The sequence below is a fragment of the Chelonia mydas genome, chromosome 13 (assembly GCF_015237465.2).
Source record: "Chelonia mydas isolate rCheMyd1 chromosome 13, rCheMyd1.pri.v2, whole genome shotgun sequence".
Lineage (NCBI taxonomy): Eukaryota > Metazoa > Chordata > Testudines > Cheloniidae > Chelonia > Chelonia mydas.
This window is the reverse complement of record NC_051253.2, coordinates 29904706-29920114: the sequence shown is the minus strand read 5'-3', so window position 1 is coordinate 29920114 and position 15409 is coordinate 29904706. Positions and strand designations below refer to the sequence as shown.

General features: G+C 59.7%; 1 protein-coding gene across 10 annotated transcripts in view; it reads left to right on the top strand.

Moving 5' to 3' along the window:
* The window catches only part of CHD6 (chromodomain helicase DNA binding protein 6), a 178460-nt gene that overhangs the window by 108859 nt on the left and 54192 nt on the right, over positions 1 to 15409 (top strand). For all 10 annotated transcript variants that reach the window (XM_043527369.1, XM_037915471.2, XM_037915475.2 and 7 more), the window contains 8 exons: positions 1943 to 2119; positions 4055 to 4198; positions 6274 to 6529; positions 6922 to 7132; positions 9716 to 9911; positions 10608 to 10772; positions 12176 to 12355; positions 14183 to 14293. In XM_043527369.1, the coding sequence (XP_043383304.1) occupies positions 1943 to 2119; positions 4055 to 4198; positions 6274 to 6529; positions 6922 to 7132; positions 9716 to 9911; positions 10608 to 10772; positions 12176 to 12355; positions 14183 to 14293 (1440 nt within the window). The remainder of the gene's footprint in view (positions 1 to 1942; positions 2120 to 4054; positions 4199 to 6273; positions 6530 to 6921; positions 7133 to 9715; positions 9912 to 10607; positions 10773 to 12175; positions 12356 to 14182; positions 14294 to 15409) is intronic.

The following is a 15409-nucleotide window of genomic DNA, read 5'->3' as shown; positions in this document are numbered from 1 at the left end:
CCGCAAACTAAGCCTAACTACTAGATAGATTGGATACGAATTAGCAATCTCTCACCCTGGCTGATGATACAAGCAATTCACCAGGTTTCCATACACAGGCTAAAAATCCTTTTAGCCTAGGACCAACACTTCCTTTCCCCCAGTCCAGTCTTTGCTCTTTGGGGTTTTCCAGGAGTGTCCTTGTGTGGGGAGTGAGGCCCCTAGGTGATGTCACACCCCACCTTATATAGCTTTAATTTATGGCGGGAACCCTTTGTTCCAACCTCAGTTCTCAGCTCCGTTTGTGGAAAAATGGAGATCAGTGTCATGTGGTCTGGTCACATGCCCTTGCTGAGTCATAGCTGCCATTACTTACAGGCTGTCTGGAGCATTCTCAGGAAGGCTCACCAGATGAGGAATAAGCTTCTCCTAAGACCTGTTGTTTCCCCTGATGGCCCATTATCTTGAATAGGCCCTTTCCAACCAGCTGTCTAGACTGGAAGCATCTTGCCTACAAATGAGGTCCCTTCGGTGTAACTACATTTGAAATTCAGATATATAGTCAATATTCATAACTTTAGATACAAAAATGAAGTATGCACACACATAAGATAATCATATTCAGCAAATCCTGACTTTTCCTTAGACACGTCACATGACTCACCTTGTACAAATTGCATCATAATTATGTCATAATCATACCCCCATGATGAATATGGGGTGTAGTGTCACAGATACCCCTGGAGTCAGCCTTGCAGCCTGGCTCCCTGCCTAGCTCTGCATCATGAGGAATGTTTTTCATGAAGCGACTGGCCTGGGTGTGCCCAGCACACGGGGCTGCCCTAACGGCGGGGAAGGTGCTCTTGAAACACCTGAGTGATGGGAGCGCAATGCGAACCAAGACATGCACTGCTCCTGCAGGAGGGTGGGAATGCCATGGGTCCCTTCCTCTGCTGAGAATGGGCTCGCCTCCTCCATAGCAGGAGCCTGCTTTTCTGATTCTGGAAGGCGGCAGGTCAGAGGGCACCCTGTGTGTGGGATGTGGTGTGTTGGGAAGGCACCTGCTCTGTGGGGCGCGGAGAGCTGGGGGACACCCAGCCTTAGGGATGGGGGGGGGTACCCAGCCTGTGGGGTGTGGATTGTCAGGAGCACCAAATCTCTGTGGGGCGCAAGGTGCCAGAGGGATGTGGTGGACCGGGGGGCACCTAACCTGAGGGACGCGGTGGGCCCGGGGGGACCCAGCCTGAGGGACGCGGTGAGCGGGGGGGGGGCACCCAGTCTGTGAGGCGCAGAGGGCCGGGGGGCACCCAGCCTGAGGGATGTGGTGGTCTGGGGGGCACCCAGCTTGAGAGATGCGGTTTGCTGGGGGGCCCCAGCCTGAGGGATGTGGTGGGCTGGGGGGCACCTAGCCTGCAGTTTTGGAGTGTCAGGAGCACCTAGTCTGAGGGGTAGGAGGAACCCAGTCTGTGGGATACAGGCCCTTTGGGAGCCCCCTGCACTTGCAGGGAGAGGCCCTGAGAGTCCTGGCTGGATGTGCACTCCAGCCTGCTGCGTGAGGAGAGATGGGCTCGGGAGTCTGCATTTGAGGTGTGGCCTGTCAGGACCACTGTGCAGCCCTGTCCCAGTGTCCCCAAGGGCATCTTCCCAAGAGGCCAGCACTTCCATCTGCGTCACCCTCTGGCTGCTGGAGACCCTCAGGTTGCCGGTCCCACCGCTGGCCCTGCGCAAGGCCTATGGCTGCCATTGCTGTGTCACTGCGGCCTCGGATGGCAGTGCCTTCCTCTTGCACAGATACATTGTAGCACACTCTCCAAAATGCCTCTCTGATGAAGCCCCTGGCTCTCTGAAGAGCTGTCGCAGATCAGGGCTGGGCTGCCCAATAGCTGTGTCCAGCTGACCTGCCTGTCTGGGGTGTCCCGCTGCCTGACATGAATAAAGCACTGCCTGGCTTGTGTCTCCTCAGGGTAACCCTCTTCCAGGGATCTTCAAATTCCATGTGGTGATCACCACCTTCGAGATGATCCTCGCCGACTGCCCCGAGCTGAAGAAGATACAGTGGCGCTGCGTGGTCATCGACGAGGCCCATCGGCTGAAGAACAGGAACTGCAAGCTGCTGGAGGGGCTGAAGCTTATGGCTCTGGTGAGAACTCACGGGAGCGCAGAGCGGGCTGGACTCAGCCACATCTTGGTACTGTTCCAGCACAACCAGGGCTTGGCTGTGAAGGGGAACGAGCCCTCCCCATCAACTGGCACGGCTGTCCTTGGGAAGATACCCTCAGCCTTTGAACCCTGGGCTGTGATTTCCCCAGTTCAGGCTGTGGGGCCTGGTTGGTACTCAGCTGGGGCCCTCCAGGGCAGTGTCAGATGCTGCTGACCCAGCTTGAGGTGCTGCCGGAAGGGCATTAGCAGAGGGGATCTGACCACTTGTGCTCATTACAAATCTTGTGGCCCAGTTCACTAGAGCATGGACATTGACCTCAGTTCCTGGCCAGACCACTGTGGCTAATTACATCCCCTGCCCTCTCAGAGGGAGCTGCTATTCTCCAGCACTCCCTGCCCCATCTGTCCTGCAGTGGTACTGTGTTTTGCACAGCTGCTGCGTTCTACTCTAGAGTCAGCTGCTTTCCAGTGATGGGTGGCACAAAGACTGTGTATTAGCAATGGTAAGTAAAGGGCTCTGGGATGAAAGGTGCTCTAGAAACAAGCTCTTTTCTTGGTATTCAGTGAGCTCACAAAGCTGTCAGTGCTGGGATGACACAGAGGGGTGAAGGCTGAGAGGCAGATCAGTGCCGACTATTGCCAGGGCCGGATGTGTATTGGGCAAACATGGTCCCCTCTCCAGGGGCACCAACACGCTGGTGTGCTCAGGCTAGCAGGCTCTGCTGCACTGCAGAATGGCACTCGTCATGGGGCTTGTGCTGGGCCATAAAAGGGTCCGTGTCTGACTCTCTGGTGCCCCATGTTGGGGGGGGGGGGGGTTGCCCACACAGCAGCCCTGCGGGTGTGGGCAGTACAAGGCTAATCGGATGCTACTGCAAGCCTCTGCCTTTCATACTGGCCCTGCTCCCGTCGTGCTCACTTGCTCCTCGCCCTCTGCTCTTTGCACGATGCCCTTGGAAAGCTGCAGCCTCCCAGCACCCCCGACTTTCATTCATTCTCTCAGCCGGCAGCTCTTGAAGCTGCTCTCTGCGTGCAGAGCAACCTGGGCATAAATGTGAGTGTTCAATGCAGCACCCGGGGAGCAGCACGAGCTCGCCCTGAGCTCACGCTGGCTCCTGAAGCTGGGTGTACTTGGCTGTCCATTGCCCACCCAAAGTCAGGGGCGCCATTTCCCTCCGGAGGAGCTGGCCCCATTGGGCTCGCTCAGCTCCAGGCCCCTGCTTGGCCAGTGCCTCCTGTTACAGGAACAAGTACAGGCAGTGACTGCCCCACCCAGCCACTGTAGAGACATGGGGCCCTCCAGCAGGTCGCTACTGTAAGCCCCCTTTTATGCCGGGGGCAACACGGGCCCAGAGCAGTGCCGAGACTTGCCAGCAGTGGAGCTGGGAATAGAATCCTGGAGTTCTGCCTCCCGGTCCACTGATCTCACTGCTGGACCATGGCCCTTCTTGTGGGGGCACAGGGCCTGGCCCAGTGGCACTGAGGAGAACTCCTCCCCAGAGAGCATGGGCAGAGCGAGCTTCCAACGCGGTGCTGCTGCTGAGCTACCTCAGCCCTGCCCTGGCACCACTCTGGCCTTGGCATCCCTGCTGATCCTGTGACACAGGGAGTAGTCAGGGCTGGACAGAGACTTTCCAGTGCATGGCCATTGTGTCCTGACCAGGAATGGCATGGGGGCCTGCTGACCTGGAGCAGATCGGTACCAGTGCCCTGGGCCAGCGATGGCCCTTCAGACCCTTGGGGTTTGCAGTCTGCTGCATCGCTGCCCTGGTCTCCTGCCCCAGGAGTGAAGTCATGGCTAGGGCAAGTGAGTGTCCCTGGGACGAGCCTGCCAGCCCCTTTGAACCCGTTGCTCTGAATCTGGCTGCATGAGCTCCGCCCCCTGACGCTGAAGCCCTGACCCTGCTCTGCTCAGGAACACAAGGTGCTGCTGACTGGGACACCCCTGCAGAACTCAGTGGAGGAGCTCTTCAGCCTGCTGAACTTCCTGGAGCCCCAGCAGTTCCCCTCAGAGACGGCGTTCCTCGAGGAGTTTGGGGACCTGAAGACAGAGGAGCAGGTACCAGCAGGGCCCAGGGGTGAGGCTCAGGGGCTGGAAGGGCCCAGGGGTTGGGCTCAGAGTTGCAGGGGCAGGGTCATGGGAGTGAGGCTTAGGAGCTGGCTGGGCCCCGGGGCGAGGCTCAGGGACTGTGGGAGCGAGGCTCAGGGGGCAGGGCCCAGGGCTGTGGGGGTGGGGCCCAGGAGCTGTGAAGGCGGGGCCCAGCACACCTGGGCCCCAATCCAGAAACACAGTTAAACACGTGCTTAACTTTAATCCCAGCGAAGGCAATAGGGCTCCTCCTTGCTGCAAGCGAAGATCCTGCCTGAGAGCGCCCCCAGCATCCCCAGCCCCTGTACACCCAGCATCCACGGCACCTGCGTACCCAGCACATCCCCTGCCATTCCCCAGCCCCCGCGTGCCCAGCACCCCCCAGCTCCCACACACCCAGCATCCCCAGCTCCCGCACACCCAGCATCCATGGCACCCGCATACCCAGCACATCCCCTGCCACTCCTCACATGTCCCGCACATCCAGAGCCTCTGCATGCTCAGCCCCTGTGTGCTCAGCCCCCCGCAACCCTTGTGTGCTCAGCATTCCCCAGCCCCTACATGCACCACAGCCCCTGCTTGGCCAGCCCCTTGACAGCCCCCACGCGTCCAGCATATCTACAGTCCCCCGTATGCCCAGCACCCACCCCGCAGACACCCAGCAGATCTACAGTCGCCCGTACGCCCAGCGCCCCCCTGCACGCCCAGGCCCCTGCCCCCCTCCGTGGCCCTGCATGCCCAGCATATCTTCAGCCCCTGCACGCCCAGTACCCCCCCACATGCCCAGCACCCCCCCGCATGCTCTGCATGCCCTGGACGCACAGCCCCCCAGTCTCCCACATGCACCCCACGGTCCCTATTCACACATAGCATGCCCCCGCACGCTCACCACGACCCCTGCATGCACATGCACAGCACACACCCTAATGCACACAGCACCCCCGACCTCCCCTGTACTCTCTACACATCTCCTGTATGCTCTGTGCACACTCACACCCCCCTCTGCATGTTCAGCACTCTCACACCCCATGCTTGCTCAGCACATCCCTCTGCATCCAGTATACACCCTGCATGCTCACTTGCACGGACCCTACGCATACAGCGCACAATCTCTGCATGCATGCACATCACCCTTGTGCACACGTCCTTCCTGCTGCTCTCCATTCCCAAATGTAAAGACGCAAAGGGGGCAGTTAAATCCAGGTGTCAGTGGCTCTGCTCTGGAAGAGCTGTGCCCTTTGGGGTAGGTTCTTGCCATGCTCAGTCAGCCGGTTCTGCACACCCCCTCCGGAATCCCTGGTGTTGGGTCCATCTGGAGGCCTCTACTGCTGCTGTTTGAGAGCCTGGGTGGAACTTGCAGAGTCTGCCCCTCCTCACTGTGCAGCGGGTTTGGGCTCATGGAGCCATAAAGCAAGCAGCATCCCAGTGGGACTGGAGCCCTGGACCTCCCTTCTGCTCACAACAGGCCCAGTTCAGAGCAGCTGTCTGCATTGTGACAGCAACACGTTTTGTGCCCACAAGGGCAGGAATCGCACTGGGGCATATGGGGCAGGCTCACTTTAGGCAGGAGCTGGGTATAAACTGGGTGCTCAGAGGGAGGCAATGAACTGTGCAGTGAGGGTTCACAAGGGCCTCTGCTCAGCAGGCATCTCTCAGACCCCCTGCTCCCTGGCCTGCCTGCTCCTGGGAATGAGCTGTGCTCTGGGGAGGAAGCCAGGCTCACTGGCAGAAGTGTTTATGAGCTCCGGGTGCATGGCCAGGTAGTCACACACCTGCCCGGGTGAAAGTAGTGGGGCTGCACGGGTGTAACCAAGCCCAGCCCAGCCCAGCCCGGCTCTCAGACCCCAGCGCAGTTTGCAGGGCTGGCAGCTGGAGAAGTCTTCTCTCGGTGTCAGCAGAACAGGCTTGCCTTGGTGTCCCTGGGAGGAGATTAGCACAGAGACCTCACGTGCATGGTGGCTGCCCCAAGAGGGCTCTGCACTTGTCTTCACTGCCTGCCATGCACGCGGCGGGGGGGACAGTGCGTCTGCGCTTGTCCTGGGCAGGTGAAGAAGTTACAGTCAATCCTGAAGCCCATGATGCTGCGGCGGCTGAAGGATGATGTGGAGAAGAACCTGGCGCCCAAGCAGGAGACCATCATCGAGGTGGAGCTGACCAACATCCAGAAGAAATACTACCGGGCCATCCTAGAGAAGAACTTCTCCTTCCTGTCCAAGGGCGCCAACCAGCACAACATGCCCAACCTCATCAACACCATGATGGAGCTGCGCAAGTGCTGCAACCACCCCTATCTCATCAACGGTGAGCGTAGGGCATGGGGCACCAGGGGCAGGACACGCCAATGTGCCCAACCTCCTCAGCACCATGAGCTGCGCCAGTGCTGCAGCTGCCCCGCCTCATGGTGGTGAGGGGCTCCGCCCACGGCGGGTGCTTTTCAGCAGCTCCCACCCCGGGGCAATGAGTGAGGTGTAGTCGTTACTCTCCGTAGTTCTGGCCACTTACCAGCTTGCTAGACCAGCTGGCTCGGGTGTCGGGCCTGGCTCTGGCAGCAGCTGGGGCCTGCTACCCCGTGGTGTGTGACAGTGGAGAGCAGGGCTAGGGCAGCTGTGCCCAGGCAGCAAGGACGGCTGTGCTCGGGCAGCGCAGGTGGGCCACGGCTCTAGCCAGGGCTGATTTCCCCTCCTGCTTTGTAGGGGCGGAGGAGAAAATCCTGGAAGACTTCCGTAAGTCGCACAGCCCAGAGGCGCTGGACTTTCAGCTGCAGGCCATGATCCAGGCGGCTGGCAAGCTGGTGCTGATTGACAAGCTGCTGCCCAAGCTGATCGCCGGTGGGCACAAGGTGCTGATCTTCTCCCAGATGGTGCGCTGCCTGGACATTCTGGAGGACTATCTCATCCAGAGGCGGTCAGTACAGCGCTGCCTGGCACTCTCCACTCCTTCCGCCCTGCTGTGTGTTCCAGTCCTTGGGCACATGCCCTCTCGACCCTCCCTGCCCACACAGAACAGGCTGGGCAAGAAACTCGGGCTGTGCCCTGGTGTGCAGTGCAGGGGAGCGTGGCGACGCCCTGCTCTCGAAGCAGCATCGCCGCCTGGGGGGGGCCCAGCTAGCTGCAGCCAGCTCATCGCAGCTTTCCTCCTTCAGCACACGCTGCTCACTTGGTCCTCAGCAGCCTCCTCTTCCTCACTCCATTCTCTACTTGCCCACCCCAGACCCTTGGCCCCTCGCTGCAGCCCAGCCAGCTGGGTCTCCCCCTCTGTGCTAAGTCTGCAGGGGCTTAGCCCGGCCAGGTGTGCAGGGCAGGGGTCACTGGGCTCTGGTGTGCGCCCAGCACCGCTGAGTCATCACTCAGTCTCGCCCAGCTCCCCCTTGGCTAGGGTGGAGAGCGCCAGGCAAGAGCCACGTGGGAGACTGCTGAGGGTGGTGGTAGATTGAGGTGATGCCCGAGTGTCAGGGCCATTCCCAGGTGCTCTTGGGGAGATCCTGGGGGTCCTGGTAGCTGCATAGACCCTTGCTCCTGGCCCTTTTCTCTGCCCATCTCCAGCCCCCCGTCGCATCTGTCACGGCCATATTCCCTCCAGTTACTTTCACACTGGGCTGTGGCTGGGAGATGAGAAGTGGCCAGAGGAAGTGGCAGGAAAATGGCTTAGAGATGCTGCTCAGTTATTTACATGGATCAGCCCATCCAGCCTCTCTGCCCTGCCCCTCACTCTCACCTGCCTTGCCCACACCCTTCACCCACTGTGCTCACACCCTGCCTTGTCCACTGTAAGGAACCTAGCGGTCACAGCTGGGCTGGGGTCCACACATCAGGGATGGCAGTCAGTGAGCTAGAGCTGAGTTCAATTAGCAAGAGTCAGGGTCAAAGTCAGGCCGGCGTGGGAGATCAGAGATCAGCGGTAGTACCAGGCTGGAGGCAGGAACCAGGGTCAGAGGCCAGGACAAGGTGAGTTCTGGAGTTGCAGCAGGCCCAAAGTCCGTGTTGTGCCTAGACAACTTCCTGGGGCACCGTCCAGGGTTCAGTAGGACACTTGGCCAGTCAGAGGGCTGTCACTCTTGGTCTCTGCGACGCCTGCTCCCCACACTGCCCCATGGCTAGGGATCTGCATGGCCTCCCAGTGGACTGTGGGAACGTCAGCCATCTCAGGCTCTGCAGACCTGGGCTCTAGTTCCTGGATCCTTACATCAGTGGGGCTTACCCACCCTGTGCCATTCTCTGTCATGCCCACTGCCAGTGAGCTCTGAGGTCAGTTTGCAATGAGTGATGGTCCCAAGCCGGGAGGTAGGCGAGCTGTGTTCAGTGCAGGCTGTGGAGAAAGGCCCCTGCACACCCCTGTGTGCTTCCCCCAGCACAGAGCAGCCTCCGGACCCTGCCTGTGCCTGCTGTACCATAGCCACAAAGGGGGTGATTCTTTCGTTCTGTTCTTACCCGGCGGGAATATGTCTGCCTCTTGGGGCAGCGTCACATGGCTCTGTGCCATCAGCGTGGGGGGGTGGGGATGAGAGTGGATCTGGCCCCACCTATCCAATATTCCCAGGGAGCCTCACTACCATCTGCCCCAGTGGTGAGTGTGGAGGCCTGTTCCTACTGTGCAGCGTCTTGTCCGGAGAGCCCCCCTCAGTGCTGGCTCGCCCAGAGATCTTAGAGCATCGTTCCCTAGGCACACCCTGGGCTGTCTGTTGGCCCGTCTTGGGAGTGTCCGGGTGGAGACAGGACCCTGTGGGCTAAGGCTCCCCTGTGCCTATCGCTCCTTCCCCAGGGCCCATGGGAGCCTCGTGACTGAGTGCTGAGCTGACATGCTGTTCAGTGGCCCTGCCGCCACAGAGAGGAGAAGTCTGGTTCCTGGTGGGGAATCAACAGCTGGCGCTGGCTGGCTCCAGGGAGCCCAGGCTGTGCGGGCTGCTTAACTCACAGGATGCCTATCAGGAGGCCGCATCCTTCATGACCAGCAGAGCAGAGTGTCCTCAGCCCACAATCGCCCACTGTGTACTGGGGCCGGAGCTAGCAGGTGCAGGCTGCACTGCCTTCCTGTGTGGAAGCCTCGGTGGGAGGGAACCCTGCAGAACGCTGCCCACACGGTCTGCTGGCCAGGTCATGGCCCCCTCTGTTGCAGTGTGGGCTCCTGCTGGCCTCCTGTGAATGCAGGCATAGAGCTCTGAGCAGCGCAGGCCCCTACACAGGTTTCTGACGGAGCCGCCCCTGGCCCTGCCTCTGCTACAGAATGGCAGCGCTTCCTGCCCTCAGGTGTTGCACAGCCCGTAGGCCCCTGTGCCACATGGGGTTGGATGCCCTTGGCCCCAGGAGCAGGAGAGCCGGGGTCCTTGTGCCTGCATGGAATGGGTGTCCTGGAGCTGCCAGAGCAGCTCTGAGTCTGGTGGCTGGCATCCTGTAGCTCCAGGAGCTGGGTCTGTGGAGATGAGATGCCCTACTCCGCATGGTGCAGGCTGTATGGTGACCTGGCCGTGTCCCCCGTTCCCTGTCTGAACAGATACACCTATGAGCGCATCGATGGGCGGGTGCGCGGGAACCTTCGCCAGGCTGCCATCGATCGCTTCTGCAAACCGGACTCAGACCGCTTCGTCTTCCTCTTGTGCACCAGGGCGGGAGGCCTGGGCATTAACCTCACAGCTGCCGACACCTGCATCATCTTCGATTCAGACTGGAACCCACAGAACGACCTCCAGGTATTGCAGAGCAGGGCCGTGATGGGGTTGGTGGGGCGGGAGGGGTGGGGGGGTTTGCATGAATAATAGTGCTGATTAGAGCAGAGGAGTTGTGTGCCAGCCAATGGAACCATGGGACAAGGCCCCGCCCATCGCTGGGGACAGCCAATGGGACCACGGGACAAGATACCACCCACTGCTAGGGCCAGTTAAAGAAGGCCAGCCCAGGCAGTCAGAGCAGAGTGGTGCTGGAAGTGCCGCACAGTAAGGAGCAGCTGTGCTGGGGGGTCAGGAGCAGGGAGAACCTTCCCTCCCCTCGGGTGCCTGCTCCAGCACGGCCCGGGGTGGGGGGATGCGGAGTTGGTCGCTGAGAGCTTCCTGGCTTCAGCGTGGCCGGCACTGCCGTGAATGGAATCCCCAGATGAGGGCAGCTCAGGTGCAGGGGGCGCTGAGTCCAGCACAGGCCTCTGCATCACATCCACATGGCGCTCACTGCCCCTTGACTGGCCAAGGCGGCTCCTTAGGGGTGGGTCCTTCAGGTCAGCGCTAGGACACCTTGTTGAGGCGGAGGCAGGGCTCTGCCCGTTGTGCTCCGGGCAGGGGTGAGGCTGGGCTCAGCCCATTGTGCCCTAGGGCTCCTGTAGTGGTTGCTGCAGGCAGAGCCATGCCTATGCTGCCCGCATGCTGTATTTGACACTGTGACCTTTGCTGTCCCAGGCGCAGGCGCGCTGCCACCGGATCGGGCAGAGCAAGGCCGTGAAGGTCTATCGCCTCATCACCAGGAACTCCTACGAGCGCGAGATGTTCGACAAGGCCAGCCTCAAGCTGGGCCTGGACAAGGCCGTGCTGCAGGACATCAACCGCAAGGGCAGCACCAACGGGGTAGGCTGCCTGTCTGTCCGTCATGGGAAGGCTCCTTGCAGCGTTCCCCCGAGTGGCTGTCCCTGTGTGTGCCCCCAGTGCCCTTGGCTGCGCAGAGGGGTGCAGGACTGAGCCTCCAGAGTAGGCCTGTGGCCCATAGCGCAGGACAGATCCCACTTGCTTGCCCGCACAGCACGGGTGAGTGTGTGGAGCCAAGGCTTCATGCAGACCCTGAGGAGGATCCATGTCCCTGACAGAACAGATTTCAGGTACCTCTGCCATGGACATCAGTCCTGTCCTGCAGCATCCAGCCCAGCCCCCCAGCACTGCCAATGCCCCTCAGGCCTGACCTGCAGCCCCCTGCTATCCCAGCTCTAGAGCCTCCACAGTTGTTCCCCATTACATGCTTGCTTGTCTAGCCATTCCACCCTGCTAGGTTTATTGTGGCTCTGGATGGATCAATGTCTGTTAAGGACTGAGTTTTGAGCCTACCCCAGGATCTCGGGGGCGCTGAGATCCCACTTTGATGGAGCTGAGTGTACCCAAAGGTGCCTTGTCCCCTACTATCAAAACTAACCACCATGTATGGGAACTGCCTGCGAGAGAGCAGAGGGCATGTGGCGGTGCTTGCTGTGCCCAGGCGGCGCTGCCAGCGAGACGAGGTGATGACAGCTTAGCAGGAAGTGTGAAAGCACACTAACAGCTTCCAGTAACAGAGCTGGGCCTGGGTCTTGGGGGCCGGGGCCTGTAGGGCTCTCCCATTTCGGACTCCGAACTTTCCTAGCACTCTGACCAGCAGGGGTGGCCAGTTGCCCCATGGCATCATTAAGCTATTTTATTTAAGACCCATCACACCCATGTGACAGCCCTGATTCCCAGGGAAGTGTCTGGGGGTGGGGGTAGGAGAAGGGCCAGGTACCAGTGTGGAGAAGGTGAAGTCTTGTAGCTTGACTGGATCATTCCTAGCCCAGAGGAAGCTGCAGAGCCCTGCTCGGAGTGTGTGGGCAGGTCCCCTGCCGGGAAGGGCAGCTGCATTAACAGGAGTTCCAGGGGGCAGCCAGGCAGAGGGGCTGTGGTTTACCCAGCCTTTTGCCTCACTTTCCCTCTGTGTATTTGTTTGATCTCACCCAGATTCCTCCCTGTCCACTCTCGGGTCAGGAGCGGGCTGTGTCTGGGGGCATTCAGCTGCAGACTAGCACAGTCATTGCAGGCTCTCGCAGTTCCATAGGCACCATCTGCAGGGATGGGCGCTGCAGGGATGGGCGCTGCAGTTCCAGTTAGCACCATGGCTCTGGGACTGTTAGATGCCCCTTCCTTCAAGGGCTGGCTCGGGGAGGGAGCCTCCGTCCCCCATGCCTGCACTCCCAGCCTAACCCCGGCTCTGGGGCGGCTGGCACAGTGCTGACATCCTGTATCTTCTGCAGGTGCAGCAGCTCTCAAAGATGGAGGTCGAAGACTTGCTACGGAAAGGAGCATACGGGGCTTTAATGGACGAGGAAGATGAAGGCTCCAAGTTCTGCGAGGAAGATATTGATCAGATCCTGCAGCGCAGAACCCAAACGATCACTATCCAGTCGGAAGGGAAGGGTTCCACCTTTGCCAAGGTGCCGTGCACACTGCCTGGGGAGCTGCCTACCTTCTTTGGCAGGGCAAGGGTGGGGTGCACTGGGCAGATGGGACACAGACTTCGTTTCCCTGGTCTTGGCTTGGCCTGTTGCTTTCTGAGCATCCCTGTGTGTGTCAGTGCAGCCTGGGTCCCACCCCGCTGAGGTCAGGAGCTGAGTCCAGGTGGTACAGAAAGCAGGGCAGCACAGGAGGGCGCCGGGAATAGGAGGGAATGTCATGGCCAGCCTTTGGCAGCGAGGGGTGGCTGTGTGAGCAGCTCAGCTTGGCTTCTGTCCAGTTCACCCAGGATGGATGTCTCCTCTGGAGCCTTTCCCAGGCTCTTACATTTCTCATGGTGTCTGCACGATCCATGCTGTGCGGGGGAGTGTTCTAGTGGTTAGAGTGAGATGGGGGTTCTGTTCTCAGCTCTGGAAGAGATCCTTCCCGTGCCTCAGGAACCTCCAGGAGATGTTGCTCTGTTCTGAGGAGATCCCTTGTACTCTGCAGATTTGCTCACTCGCGCATCAGTTTATTTATTTAGCATGTGCATAGTCATCTAGCCATGCGATGGCATCTTCAGTGGCATGATGCAGTTCTTTTAGGCCACCGCTGAACATAATCAGCAGGCATTCCTCAACAATGTGCGTCATTGTCTGCGTTGCCCCACAGCTGCACAAAGGGCTGTCATGAAGGCCCCAGAGATACTGGTTGGCTGCACAGAGACCTTGCCTGGTCCAGAACCTGTTCCCATGGCCCTAGGGAGAGAGCTGGAGTCTGCTCCTTCTAGTGATTGCCAGATGCATCCCAGTGGCAGGGCCGGCTGTGTGTTCTCTCCTGCCCCGGCTAAATCTATTGTCCTGGATCCCTCAGGGCTGAGCCAGGCCTGCGCCCTCTGTTGTGGGGAGGAAGTGTGAGAAGGAAAGAGCCAAGCTTCTCTCACAAATCCCAGGGGAATTTGCAGGGTTGGCCTTGTCCTGGGGGCCTGAGCACATTTATCCAAAGTCTGTCCAGCCCCCGCCCCATGGAATCCCTGCTGCCATGTACACAACACGTATGGGTCTGTCCGCCCCATGGAACCCCTGCTGCCATGTGCGCAGCGTCTGTGGGTCTGTCTGCGCCATGGAACCCCTGCTGCCATGTGCGCAGCGTCTGTGGATCTGTCTGCCCCATGGAACCCCTGCTGCCATGTGCGCAGCGTCTGTGGATCTGTCCGCCCCATGGAACCCCTGCTGCCAGAGCAGCAGTGCACTCATGCTTGATAGCCGGGGCTGCAAGCAGTCTGGAGATGCAGGGCCATTATTCTTGCAGTGCTGCCCTCCCTGTGCCTATGGAGCAGAGACACCAGCTCAATATCCATTCTTGGACCCCAGTGGCCTAATTCTGTCTCCTTCCTCCTGCTGCATAGGACCTGACTCTGGGGGGGTGTTGCCCTGAAGCACAGGGGGTAATGGCTGGCTCTGCTGTGTGCTCCCTTCGCTGGCCAGGGGGAGTGCAGCGCGCCGTACGTCAGTGCCATCAGAGCTCAGCTCTAACCACCTGCTGTAGAGGAGGGAGCCCATGAAAGCGGTACTGCACTGTGCTCCCAAGGCTGGCAATCTGGGCGCTGCTGGACAGGGTGGGGCTGTCCCACCTCTTATACGTTGCCAGGGCTGAATTTCCAGGGGGCTTGAAACAACCCTGGCTCCTGGACCCCCTTAGCAAATGAAGAGGTCGCTGGTAGTGATCCCTTCTCCGTACAGACAGGGTGCAGGTGGGAGCACACAGCCTCTCTTGCTGTTGCTGAGGATGCAGTGCAGACTGTTAACTGGCTCTTCCTTCACCCCCAGGCCAGCTTTGTCGCTTCAGGGAACAGAACCGACATTTCCTTGGATGACCCCAACTTCTGGCAGAAGTGGGCTAAGATAGCAGAGCTGGACACGGATGCAAAGAACGAAAAGGTAGAGCCTAAAAATGGGCAGCCATGCTCATGCATGGACATGCGCGCTCCTCCACATGCACACATGCTCCTCTGGGGGGCCGCACACTCCTCCACGCTCCTCTGGGCGGCCGCATATGCACACGTCTCCATTGCTAACAAACCCAGCTGCAGCCCTCCCCCTCGGGCAGGACAGGTGTGCTGCAGTGCTGCGCTCCCAGGGCTGGGTTCAGTGCAAGTGCAGAGCCCAAGTGTCCAGTAGCTCACCCAAAGGAAGGATTGCTGGGAGGTGAGTGACTTAATTCTGGCTGCTCTGGGAGGCCCGAGCTTGGCTACCTCAGGCTGGGCAGTGTGACAGTGTTGAGAGCAGTGGCTGGGGTGTCTGTGCTCTCCTGCGGGAAGACATGGGAAGAGCAGCCCAGTGTAAGACACTGCCCCAGCTGGTTTATTTGGCAGCAGTGGAACCAGCAGGCTGCTTTGACCATCCCCTGGCGCGTGGGGGAGAAGGGGGGATGCATGGAGCTGCACTGGCGGCACTTCACACTTCCCCTGCGAAGAGGGGCCTATTTGGGAGCTGTAAGCACCTCCCAGTGTAGCACTTGGTGGGAGGGTTGGCAGCCAGCCCAGCTGCAAGGGGGCCTCAGGAGATGGCCCCAGCTCCTCAGCCCTCCCCACCTTCAGCATATAGTCCCATTGGGCCAATGGCATCTGGCTGGGGGTGTGCATGCGTGTGGTGCTCAGCGCTGCCTGCCCCATGCCCGGCTCAGAACAGCTGTCTGCCGTGAGGCACGTCAGGAAGCTGCAGTGAGTGTGGGGCCCAACCGGGAGTGACCAAACCCGAACGCTCTCAGTGCTGGAGTGCCTGCCTGAGGCTGAGTGAACAGCACTGATCTCCAGGGAGTCACACCCACACCTGTCAGTCACATGCAATGTGCAGCCACGGCGAAAAAGCTAACAGAATGTTAGGAACCATTAGGAAAGGGAGACAGAAAATATCATAATAGCTCTATATAAATCCGTGGTACGCCCACATCTTGAATACTGCATGCAGTTCTGGTGGCCCCATCTCAGAAAAGATATATTGGAATTGGAAAAGGTCCAGAGAAGGACAACAAAAATGATTGGGGTCTGGAACAGC